This window comes from Cyrtonyx montezumae, unplaced genomic scaffold (assembly GCF_038088225.1).
Source record: "Cyrtonyx montezumae isolate F1298 unplaced genomic scaffold, pur_monq_1.0 scaffold_19, whole genome shotgun sequence".
Taxonomy (NCBI): domain Eukaryota; kingdom Metazoa; phylum Chordata; class Aves; order Galliformes; family Odontophoridae; genus Cyrtonyx; species Cyrtonyx montezumae.
Window position 1 is genome coordinate 8,043,473 of NW_027071925.1, and position 12,925 is coordinate 8,056,397.

A 12,925-nucleotide genomic window follows, 5' to 3' on the forward strand; every position below is an offset into this window, starting at 1 on the left:
GGAGGGGATGGCACCAATTTACCTTTCAGAAATATTTCTGTTGTTGTCTTACAGTGAATGTTCTGCATGTGAAGGTTGCCTGCATGGCATCGGAGCTCCCGCCTCCCCCAGCGCTCTCATGGAAAAAGATTTATCTCAGGGCTGCTCTGGGGACTGAAGTTTTGAAAAAGGCACCAATTTGTGACCTTTTTTCTTGGTAAAGAAGGAGTGGTGCTTACTCAGAAAGCACAAACTGTTCTGAAACGAGTCTTTCTTTTCCATTTTCATGCTTGTTTATGTAAGTGTTGTTCTTTATCGCTTGTGTGGCCATGTATTTGCCCTTAGCCCAAGGACAGAAGCTAAAATGGGATCTCAAGCCCTCTGATATCTGCGCTGCTAGAGAGAGTAGCTGTAGTCTGGGGAGAGTTTTGACATGGCAGAGATGTTTCCTAGAGCTCTGCTCCCATGGACAGTGGCATAGCAGCTGCTTCCCTGCTTCCAGGAGAAACAATGCCCTGAAGGAAGATTGCAAATCCGGACTGTCAGTGAGATTAGTGCACCTGAAATGCCCATCTGCTTTTTACGATGAGAGTAATCTCTGTTAATTCCATCCTAATACCTAACATTTCTGCTACCAAAATCAACATCAAGTAATCCATTGAGCCGCACCACGAAGAATCTCACCAGTAAATTGGAGAACTCCTCCCTCCACCAGGAAATCATACACGGCCAACTATGAAAGCAGCAGTGAATGCTGCATTGATGTTTTCAGGCCCCAGATGGATTTTGGTGTTTGTTTTGGATCTGAGTATCCATATGTGAGAGAGTGCTCCCAGCCATACATACTGTGCTTTCCTGCATCTGTCTCAGTGTGGCACTGGTGCACTTCGAGACGTTCTCAGAAATGGAATAGAGATGTGGGATTTTGTTGGTCTCAACTGCTGGGCAGACATTTATGTACTACTGCCATTTCATTTTATTCAGTGCATTCAGAAACTTTGCAGAAGTGCTGAGTTGTCCTGACACACCATTTATACAGTATGCACATTTGTATTCCTGCTGTATGCAGCCAAACCAGTTACATTCTTCTGCTGCTGCTGTTTTATTGTCTGCACTGTGAAAAAGCCTTTCTTACAAATTGCAGCTTGCACTGAGCAAGTTCCTCACCCAAAAAGCTGCAAATTAACAGCAGCATCTCCCACCGTAGACGTACATGAGCGAGGCAATCTATTTTTGCCTCTTTTAGTAGGGACTCCTGATGTTAGAATCCATCTCTTTCATTTTGTCAGCTTTGCTCAGGATTTTTAGCCACAGAGGCACAGAACTGCGGAGTTGGAGGGACCTCTGGAGACCCCCCAATTCATCCCCCACTAACACAGTTCCCTGGAGTGGGGTAAATGGGACAGTGTCCCAGTGGATCTTGAATATCTCCAGAGAAAAGAAAGTAAGGCCCTTCCAGTGCAAATAAACTAGGGATTGTGAGATGCAACCCATGTGTCTGTCCTTGAGTAAAGAGAAATAAATTTAAAATACAGCTGAAGGAAAGAAGGGGTTGCACTGTTATCTGCATGACCTAAAGTGACTCATTCAGAAGATAAACAAGGCAATTTAGACCTTGATTTGGCACATGCTTCCCACTACCACACCCTCCACTCTCCTAACCTGTTTGCATGGATGTAGAAAACATTTCAAATCACTTCCTTTAGCACAAGATGCTAAGTCCAACAATATAGATAGAAATATCTCTTTTGTGGGAACAGTCAGGGCTAAGGTCTGAACTTACTGTGGCCATGGATGTAACCCTGGAGGGACCAAAGGCAAGTTTCCTTCCCAGGCAATAGCCATTGCTGTTTCTATAGCCTCAGAGGACAGCTGCTGGCCCACAGTAGCATCACATTGAGCTGGGAGGAGGCAAGGAAGGGCTGCGGTGATCGGAGCAGTGTCCAGGTGTAATCTGCTTATACCCATCTGCACCTTGAAAAACACCTCAATGTGTGTTTGTCTTTGCCTTTCCCTAAGCACTTTTTGCTAAAACAGAATCTGTTTTAGCAGAAAAGATCTCTTAACAGATAATGAAATGCTCTTAAAGATGAAGAGCCCTTGTAGAGGCTAAATCATAGGCTGTTACCCTCTGCTGGGGAGACTGCTCCCATTCCTCCTCCTCTGGGCTTGCCTTCCATCATGAGCACAAAGAGGTTCAAATAGTTTACATGGAGTTTAATGGAAGGAAGCACGCTGCCAAAATGGAAGCTAGGTATGTACAGAGTACATTTTGTGTCTTAAGACAAATGTGTCCCCAACACAGAAAATTGTTTGGTATATTGACAGAGAAATGTTGCCTGTGTGAGTTTGGGCAGCCCTGTGTGGTTGTGTGTGTGCTCATCCATACTGAACTGGGGTGGGGGAGTTAATGAATTTGCTGGCAGAACGCTGTTAATGGTGCTCAGTGGGAGCTAATAGATGGCAAGAGGTTGTTTTCCTAACTCTCTCTGTCCCTCTTCAGTGATTTCCCCAAGTTGTCTGGAGCCTACAGACGGACTTGTTTTGAGCAAAGCAATTCTCTGTGTAGGTTAGCTGACAGCTCATAATGCCCTTCCTACTGCTGGAGAGTCAATTACCTCGTATGAAATGCTCTGCATCCATTCAATTGACCATCTGGAGAGGGAACAGCGTGCTCTTTATGTCTTAACTACAGGCCGAGATAGAAAACATCTCCATGGCATTACCTGCTAGGTAACCATGGACAAGGCACTTTTTTCAGTTCTTTGCATTTCCATGCATGTCTGTGAATTCTTCGGGGTGCTCAGTGTAGGTGGGAAAGAAGAAAAAGTGAAAAAGAAAAGCTTGCTGCAGAGCTGTGGGAAGAGATCATACCTACTTAGATCCCAACTGAATCTGCAGCATTCCAAAGGGCAGCTACGGTGACATTGCCTTGTCCCACATTTGGTCTCATGCTTCCTCCCAGCTCAGCCAGAAAACTGCATCTTGGCTGAGGATCCAGAGACTCTGTAACCCACTGCAAATTCAGGATTTGGCTTCTGGTGGTGTGGCACATCCCTCTGTTAATTAAAGGCACATCTCCCACACAAGGAATGCAGCTCTTCAGCTGTGAACTTCATGTAATTATGAAATCGGTAGGAGATGAGAATAATTGTTTTCAGTCCCGGATGTCTGCCTTCCTCAGAACTGCAGGAAGACTCAAGTCAAGCAGGGCAATAACAGAGCTCCAATGCTCTGCAGGATAACTGACGTTGACCAAAGCACTGCTAGGGTCTAATTAAATTCAAACAGCATTCCTTTCCATATTCTCAGTCACCAGAGACCATCAGCAGAGGTACATCCATGCACAGAGAGGCAGTGTGCACAGCGACCAGCCAGCAGTGCTGAGCCCCGCCGAGGTGCTGGAAGCTTTTAGGAAGAGGAGAGCTAAAGTGCTCTGAGTGAACTCAACTTTTGGCTCTCTGGGCACACTGCCTTTGTTAAGGACTCTTTTCCCATCCTTGAACCACGTGATGTGATAAGGATGATTTTTCCAACACATTAAACACGTTGAAAGATTGATTTCTTAAAGTTCCAGGGAGTGCTCTCAACCGGTGTGCTGTGCCCGTGTGTGGGCTTAGGGTTGAAATAAAGGAAAACTCAGAAGAGGGTTAGGGAAAAGGCAAGAAGAACAGATTGAACAGGGAGCCCACAATGGTTGCACTTTGCCAGAGGAATGAGTCACTGTTTGCTGTGCTGTGAAGGCCCAGGAGACTGCTGGAAACTCAAATGAAGCCATGAAGCGCTGCAAGTACGTCTCAGTAGGCAGAGCAATGGCATTGTGCAACGTAGGAGTAAAGCTCTGCTCTCTGAACATAGTGCAGGGTTCCAGGATCACACACACTTCTCACTATTGTCCGAGCTGCACCTCCTACAAAGCAGCTGTGTGGAAGCCAGAGAGAGGAGATTTTGTCATTTAGGGCAGGTCCTAAAGGGGAACTGTGCAGCAGTTAGGCATGGCCGGCCAAAGCTGTGGACCTGTGAGCCCTCACCACAGCTGTTGCTTATTCCTGCAGCTTCCTCAGCTGTTAGCACTGAATTCTTTTCAGGTGCCAACCATGCTGCATAGGGCATGATTGGTTCTAGTGCCCCTGTGCCCCTGTATGCTTGGAGAGGCGTGCTCAGGACAGCAGGACCTTAAGAAGCGGGGGCAGTCAATCATCCATTTTTTAAGGGCCAGAGGAGCGGGTGCCCCTCTGTGGCCCACAGCCACAAAGCCACTCCTCTAAGAGGAGCCTGCTATCCCTCATCTGCAGAGGGGGTCATTCTTACTGCCTTCCATGGCAGCTTTTCTCCTCCACAGAAAGGAGACGATTGCCCCAAGCAGAGGAGAGAATTTCTAGCCCGGTCTTACTGCTGTCCTTCACACAGAGACACAGAAATCCTGAGACCAGCTTTAAGGCTTATGTGTGCTTCGGATTAATTCCTCAAAAATCACTATTGGGAGTCCTTTTCTGTGAAACTTTCAGTGTTTTATGTAACACTTTCAGCAATAAACTTGGCATGGAAAAGTGAAAACGTAATAATGAAACCACTGGTGGAGTAAGCATGGGAGGGAGGTCTAATATCAACACAGGAGGACCACATAAGGTACTGGAAGGGCTAGAGAGGAATTGATGTAATAGGAATGGGGTGAAGTGTAGGTAATGCACACGTGTGCTAACAGCAGTAATTTCTGATACAAGATGATAAATGGAGCCAATGCTGGAGAGAAATCCAAATGTGCTGAACTACCATGGGATGATTACGCAATGTTAATGTTTCTAGTAGACACAGGAGAACACTTGCACTTCCATGCAAAACACGGATGAAGGCTCATCTGGAAAACTGGTGATTGCAAATAAGACTGAATCTGATTTCTATCTCTTAACGCGTTACAGGGCTAATTGCCAAAAGTCAGAAGATCGATTTCAGCCACAGGCTTGCACAGCCGTGCATAATGGAGGATATTCAGCTACAAGCAACATAAAGGCTCCTACGTATCAGCAGAATAATGCTCACAGCCTTCCAATGGAAGGAACAGAAACCCTGCTGATTGGAGGTGGAGCCTGGCAAGTTTATTAAAGCTAATACCTGGTATGGCTGCTCATGTAGTGAAAGTGGCAGCCCAGGAGATGCTCTGGATTAACAGTTCCCCTCGGGACTGGTTGCTTCTCCTCTCTGTGAAATGTGCACTTGGAAGGCACACAGCACATGGGGAAAAGCTGCCAGTTTGTTGTCCAAGGCTGTGGAGCTCTGCCAGAACCCCCGGCAGATGCCCTGACAGGATCTCCATCGCTGCAAAGACCTCACAGCACACAGAGGTGAAATCCTAGCCCTGCAGGAGTGAATAACAAAACTGCCACCAGCTTCACTGGGGCCAGGACTTCAGCCTGGAAAGGGAGTCAGGAGTACATGTGTGCTTTCAGTGACAGAGCAGCTGATTAAATACATCTGGAGCCCTGCTCTTTTATCAATCTTTTATCAATCTTTTATCAATATAAAATGGGGTTTTTAAAACATAAACTTCTGGTAAGCTAAACCACAGAATGCAAACATGCCTGTTTACAAGCTTTAAAAGCAAAATATCTTCGGTTTTTGTCTGAAAACAAAGGAAATGACAGCACAAAACCCGCCACGCTCGCACTCCTCCACTCCAAACCTCTGCAGCATTTGACGTTCCACTTCAATGAGTGATTAAAGCGTAAAAAACCCTATTAAAATGTTCCTAGGTGACACCTGACACTTCATCCTCTTCGGATGTCATCCCAAGCGCCCTTCCTCCCCATAGAAGTCAGCGCGGTCAGACACGGGGCGGGAGCTGCCACTCCTCCTGCTCCACGATCTCCGCAGGTCCCTTCCAGTCCCCGCGTGTCTGCGATTCGCGATCGCCATCAGCGCGTCCGGACACGCGTGGCTGCGGCCGGAGGGCTCTGCCCGGCCCGAGCCTTCCTGGGACCCCACTCCGAGCCCCGACCCCGCACCCCACGCAGCACAGCCCTGCCCCATCGCTCGCCCGGCCCCCACGTCCAGCCCTGCCCCCGGGGCCAGCCCTCCTCCTGCCCGGCGCCGAGCGGACCTGCCCGGTGAGAGCGGCCGCCCCTCCCCGGCAGCTCCGGCCGCTGAATTTGCTCCGGTCCCTTGGCTGGTTCGCTCTCAGAACTTTGTTTACAGTCCCTTGTGCCGCGAGCTGCATCCCCTTCTTAAGCTGGCTGCGGGCTCGGGGCCGCCGCAGTCGCGCCCGGAGTCCGGGAGGTAAGGCACGGCAGGGAGCGGGGTTATGCGGTCCGGAGTGTGCTGTAGCGTCGGGTAGTACGGAGCGGCACGGCACGGCACGGCACGGCACGGCACGGTATAACACGGCACGGTATAACACGGCACAGCATAAGACGGCACAGCTCGGCTCGGACCCTTCTCGCTGCTCGCGTCGCTCCGGTGCTGCTGCGGAGGATCCCGGCTCCACGCGGGGCTGCGTGTGCGGGGACATCGGGGACGGCACCGCCACTCGAAGCTTCGTGGGCTCCGCGGGCGGAGCTGCTGCGGTGCCGCCTTCCGTGGCAACGGACGGGACGCGCGTGGAGTTTTATACCGATGAGTGCGAAAGTTTTGAGACACGCGGAGGGTGTGCGGGAGGGCTCGGCTGCCCCTCCCCGAGCACCGGCCGAGCCTGAGAAACGCTCGGGTCCGGCAGTGCTTATACCGAAGAGATAGGTGGGGAGCCGGCGTGCATCTCGACTTGTCATTAAGGGCCAGCAGCCCCTGGGTTTGAGCTCTAGCTGTGTTCTCCCAGCAGTATTCCCGTGAGGAGTTGCTGGGGGTTGTATTTAGGATCGCCTTGCCGTGTTGGATCCCACTTCTGGCTCTCCTCCTCTCGGTACAGATGCACTCTTTATTGCAGATTTCCATAGTCGCTCTAATGCAAAACCCAGTGTGACACGTGGGCATCGTGGCCGACTACAACTTTAAGCCAAAAAAGGGGTCTGAAATATGCTGGGTACAGGGAGTCAGGTCTGTGCTCAGGGATGTGAAAACTTGAATGTGTCCCATAGGTTTGGAGTCGAGCACAGAAAGGGAAGGAGTTGCAGTGGCTGTGGATTGGCAGCACGGTCATGCAGGTATCAGTGCAGGAAGCTCCTGGGAGCACGGCACTGCCACGAGCACTGTTCTCATACTGGGACTGTAAGGTGTGCAGTGTGTGTGTTTCTGCTTCTCAGCTCTGTGGTGACGATGAGAAGAGCGAGGGAAGAAATCCCATCTCTAAAAGTCACTGTGACAGAGTTTTGTTTCATAAAGGCATTACTTTAAATCCATAAGGGCCAGCAGCGGTGCGTCTCAGAGCAGTGCTGGGAAGAGATTTCCAAACAGGTCCAACCATTCTTACAACACGAATAGAAATGAACTGCCAGGCAGTCCAGAGCTTTTGTTGTAATGTAACCTGAAGGATTGGTCCGAAGTATTACGTTTTTTTTCTGCCTTTTTCTCCACGCTCTTCAAGAAGTCAGACTGACTGCACGGGTCTGCAGTCAAGGAGAGAAGCAGGGAGGCTGCTCACTGCCAGCTAACAGCAGCCTGCAGCTCCGAGCACCCGAGCTGTGCCTTGGGCTTAATCCTGGGAGCCTCTGGAGAAGAACAGAACCGTTTGTGGCCGTAAATGCCCATGTTTGTGAAGTGCTATCATGGCCTGTGGGAATGAAAAAGAGAAAAAGCAGAGAAAATTAAAAAATCACTGCATGACTTTACAAAATTATTCACATCCTCTCATAGGAGCTCCTGCTTCCGTGTGGAGAGGACCCTCGGTGTTAAAATGACCGTGCATGTGTAGAAAGGGAATGCTGACTAAGATTAGCAACAGAACTCTGTGCTGCTGTGAGTTTTGCTCAGCTGCTTGGTGGATTTGCTGCAGTTTCTGCAGCTGACAGTGGTTTCCATCACTGCTTTCTGCAGAGCATTGTTGCACAGCATTGCTGCAGCCCCTGCCTTGCTCTGGAGGGGATTAAACACAAGGAAATCATGTTTATCACACAGTGTTCTTGGGCTTGGTTTGCCTTTTACTGAATTTATTCAAGGGGAGTTTGGGGGATTCTATTAGTTATGTATATAGCAGAACAGATTTAAAAGGTGGCTCTGGCAGGAGATGTCACAACCAGCTTGCACCTGGAAGCCATGGGCATGGGGAGGAGATGGAGGGCTTTGCTCAAAGCGATGGGAGGCACAGAAGGGACAAATTCCCAAATGTTCTGGGCTGTGTTTGGGCTCCTTGGCTCACACAGGTGATGGCAGCAATAGAAACAGAGTTAGGGATGTTTGCTGTGGTAACTCATCTGTGTTCCCCTTTCCTGCCTATAGCTTTGTCCAGGGGACTTGCCTGGGCTGTGGCCGTCGTCACATCACCACGCTGAGCACTGCACAGCAGCAGGCACAAGGAACGAGGTGGGGGGGGGGGGGAGAACAGCCCCTGCTCCCCATGGCTACCAACACAGCACACGTTGGGAACTTTTCCCACGCAGGAATTCAGTTCATAGGAAGCTGATAAATATCCAACCCCTTTTCTTGTAGGGAACCTCCATGCTAGAGCATGGTCGCCTCCACTTCATCACGCAGCGACATCTGAGGCCTCACAGCGTGGCACGCTCCTCCTGCTGCCCAGCTCTGCCCAGCTCTGGCACTTGGGACATCTCAAGCAGTCGCTCTCTGCTCACTGAGTGTGCAGCGATGGATTCCTGGTGGCCCCGGTAGGTGCTGTGCTGCCGTGCTTTGTGAGTTCCCTAAATCTCAGTGCACACCTATTGTGTGTGCTGCGGGGTCAGAGATTCCTCTGCCCCTCGTGCAGTGTTAGCCACGGGTTGCCACATCAATGCGTTCTTACTGGAAGTCAAAATAGCTCCTTAAGCAAGAATTCTGGCACGGCCAGAGAGGGGATGCTGTGGTGCTGGGGATCTTTGCCGAAATCTCTTACCCTGAAACCAGAACCAAGTCACCTGTCGGCGTAAGTCAGAAGTGACTTTGCTGGCAATGAGGCTCTCGTGCTTTTTTCTGGGATGAATACCTTTACTCACACTTCAGATGGGTTCTGTTGTTTATTTAACTCAGTGTTTCAGTGGAGGTTTGTTTATTTGTTTTGTATGAATGTCAGCTTATCTCCCAGGGCTGGGTCAGCTGCGCTCCTCAGACCTCTGCAGACATTTTGCCACTGATGGAGTTGTGGTAGTTTAGGATTCTTGTGATTTTATTTATTTTTTAATCCACATTAACTTTGGCTGAAAAAAAAATCTCTTCTTCCCCTTCATAAATCTCTGTACAAGATGTCAGAAGAGACGGTGCTGACTGGGGATGTGTCTGAAGCAAACAGGCAGGAATGCTGCATGGGGTCCCCCTCAGATTTTGGAGTAAGGCATTGAACAAATCGGTTCCTACTAACAGTAAAATCAAAAAGGATAGCGTCTGGGGGTCTGCACTGCCCTTTGTGCTGAACTTCTGTAATGCTCACCCTTACTGATGTAGAACAAAAGCTCTGTCCAACCAGAACTGAACTTTCTCTTGTTAGAGTTCAAGGAAACCCAAAGATGAGCTCTCTGATGAGGTCCAGGGCACAGCCTGGATGTGGGTGTGTTAAAAATAAGTGAAATCCTCTTTCTCACAAAACACACGGTCACTCACACGAGGTACTGAGATCCAAACCAAGGGCTCTCCACAATGGAGGAATATATCTTAGCAACAAGGGTGGGAGTGGTGGGAAAGGAAAAGGAGAACACTAGTGTCTGGCAATTAACTTCCTAGCCACAGATGTGAAGGTGATAAAAGTGATAAAAGCGTTGCAGCTTTGCCAGCTCTTCCTTGTTCCCCGGGCTGCATGCTGTGCTGTTGTCAGGCAGCACTGTGTAGTGCCCCAGAGCTGAGCTCTCCCATGTACAATCTCCTTCAGCTCTTTGGAAAACACAGATCAGTGGTTACGAGTCCCTGGGCAGCGTGCAAACGTTCTTACAGGCATCAATATCTGTGCTCGAGGGAATAGTTCCCTCTGTCCTTGATACTGACATCAATGCATTAGTGAGAAAGTAATTTGAATATCATTGAATTTTAAAAAGGAATCATTGCATGGGAAGCTTTAAACTTTGCTGTTGGGACGATTAAACACTTTGGTAGGGAGGGAGCAAGTGATGGCATAAAGTGGTACTGTTTGCATCCCTGGTTGCGTTACATGGAGCACACCGTGAGCACACTGCAGCAGTTGCATCCACTTCTGTTGAAGCAGTCTTGCTGCCAAGCCATAACCAAAACCCATTCCTGCAGCTCGTGTGCACGTAACCCCGTGAGGTGTGTGTGCTGTGTGCAGCTGCCATGTCCAGACATTCCCCCTCTGCTCCAGAGCTGATTTGTCATTTGTTTGGGATTTGGGAGAAACAATATGTATATACAAATTTCAGGTATGGTATAAAGAAACAAGGTGATAAGGAAGCGAGTCCTGGTTGGTTATTTTTGGGGAGGGTTTCTTTTTTTTTTTTCTTGGGCATTACAGTCAGGTCATCCCATGACGCTTTGCAGTCGGTGTTGCTCTGGGTCTCAGTCCCTTCTGTCCAGCACTTCTGCACGTGTACAAGTGACATGAGAGCTGATTCAGACTCATTGCAATTGGAGATAACTGAGCTTGTGCATCAGTCCCCAGGGCTTTGGGGTCTCCTCTCGCCTGCCACCCCAGGTGGGCACCTCTCTGTCCCCACTTGCCATGTCATTGTACTCGGGCTCTTCTCTCCACAGCATGACAAGCATTGAGCAGCTCCTGCTCTAGCCTGAGAACCGACGGCCTGCAGGGAATCAAGATGACAACCGAACCTATCAAAGAGATCCTGGGCACCCCAAAGCACACCGACCCCGCGACCACGGAGAAGAGCAATAACAATGACTGTGTGATAACCACCATCCCCCTGGTTAGTGAATGCCAGCTGACGGCCGCCACGGGGGGGGCAGAGCTCTCCTGTTACCGCTGCACCGTTCCCTTCGGAGTGGTTATCCTCATCGCCGGCATCGTGGTCACTGCTGTGGCGTACAGCTTCAATTCCCATGGATCGATCATCTCCGTGTTTGGGTTGGTCCTCTTGTCATCAGGACTCCTCCTGCTGGCCTCCAGCGCCGTGTGCTGGAAGATCAGGCAGCAAAACAAGAAAGCGAAGAGGCGCGAGAGCCAGACAGCGCTTGTGGCCAACCAGCGAACCCTGTTTGGGTGAAGGCGGCCCCGAGGCGTGCACAGGAGCAGGGCCTCGCCTCCAGCCCACCCCTTTGTCATAGGACAGACTTTTAATTTAACGTTGGGAATGAGCTGATATGGAAACGGGATGGATTAACAAAGGCTCTTAACGAGTCTGCAAATGCTCTTCTTATTTTTCTCGCCGCAGATGTAATGGTGATCCTTTCCAAGACAGAGGGGAAAAAAAACAATTTTCCTGCGCAGAAAACTGGTTTCATAACTGCAGTCTCCGACGTGCTGCTCGTGTTGGAAAGGGGACTCGTGAGACCTGAGACCATAATTTGAGCTGTCTGGAAATGCCGGAGGTCTCCTCAAACCCACACTGTGACATTTGACCAAGGGAGAAGTCATAGCGTTTGCCATGGGTTATGGCCAGGTTCTGACGCTGATACTCAACAAAAGTAGCAAAAAAAGCCAAGCAATAGCAACCAAGCAAACTGCAGATTGCTCAATAAGCTGATTCTTGTATTTTATGTAAGTTTCCCCCCTCCCAATATCCGTGGTACTTCCCCCTCCCTTTTTAAAACCAACTAATATTAATTTTGTCCTACTATTGAATAGAAATAGTTAGAAATGTCTAATTATATTGTCTAACCTGAGTAACGAGGTATGGTTATAGCTCAAAACACAGAACTTTTTTTTTTTTTTTTTGTAAATTAAAGTGGTCGGGTTTTAGCACTTTTGATTATTTTGCTATAAAATTAAAAAGTAAATTTCATTAAAATAATATCCAGTGCTGCTAGATATTAAGATTTTTGTATTATTACAAGATAGCTCGTGTCTCCTGCTTCCCGATCCTTGTTGGTGTTTGTGGAGCAGCACCTTGGGCACTACCTGAACTTACAGACTGCTGATCTCTTGCAGAGCTCCCTGTGCACTGAGGGTTGGGTCTGAGTGCCCGTTCCTCCCACAATCCGTTTGGCCACAGTCGCTGAGGAGCTGCACAGTCTGTTCTGCAGAGCCACACTGGCACAGCCCACACCACTCACAGCTCTCAGCAGTGCCTTGTGAAAGCAGGGCTGTCCCCACCGTGGTTGTTGGGTGAACCTTGGGATTACAGGTCTGTAAGAAAGCCCGGCTCCCAGGTGCTCCCTGTACACAAGAGGTGTTTCATTATGTATATGTCTTCCAACTTTTCTTGGGTAGTGACCCAAAAACCCCTTGGGTTTCTTGGCTGGCCCCAAACTGCAGCCAAACAGAATGTAATTTCTATATCACAGAGGACAGTCGGTGCTGAGCTGAACCGTGGTGTGAGTGGGCTGTTAGGCAGCGGGGGACTGCAGGGACTCCACTTTTTCTCATTCTTTTTCCCCACCTCAAAAGGACCATGAGCAGTTCCTGACACCTCAGAGCTGCTGAGCAGCACTGCATCCCATTGCCTCCTGCAGGTCAGCCCTGAGCCCTACGCCCCAAGCTGGCTGGGAGAAGTGGCACCTTGTCCTCTGCCCCTCGTGGTTTGAGCTTGTTACATCCATAACTTAACCCCACATTTGCAAAGTGCACTTTGTGTTTTAAATAGAGCAAGCTATACGTACGGGAGGGGATGTTTGGAGTCAGTATTTGCGTTGCCACACTCCGTGGTTACCAGACGCTATAATAAAATCACTTGCATCAGAGGAAAGCTGACAACACATTTTAGCACTTCCAGAGCTCTATCTTAATCGCGGCAGGAAGCTCTCCTGCTGC

General features: G+C 49.3%; 1 protein-coding gene across 2 annotated transcripts in view; it reads left to right on the forward strand.

Moving 5' to 3' along the window:
- TMEM100 (transmembrane protein 100) overlaps window positions 1-11,983 on the forward strand; it is a 369,211-nt gene extending 357,228 nt beyond the window's left edge. Inside the window, exons 1-3 of one of the 2 annotated variants that reach the window (XM_065735571.1) lie at window positions 6,137-6,252; window positions 8,554-8,729; window positions 10,753-11,983. In XM_065735571.1, coding sequence (XP_065591643.1) covers window positions 10,815-11,219 — 405 coding nt within the window. In that variant the 5' untranslated portion in view covers window positions 6,137-6,252; window positions 8,554-8,729; window positions 10,753-10,814 and the 3' untranslated portion in view covers window positions 11,220-11,983. Of the gene's footprint in view, window positions 1-6,136; window positions 6,253-8,553; window positions 8,730-10,750 lie in introns of those variants that run through there. The other variant, XM_065735572.1, reaches the window with a different exon arrangement.
- Window positions 11,984-12,925: the final 942 nt, after the last annotated feature.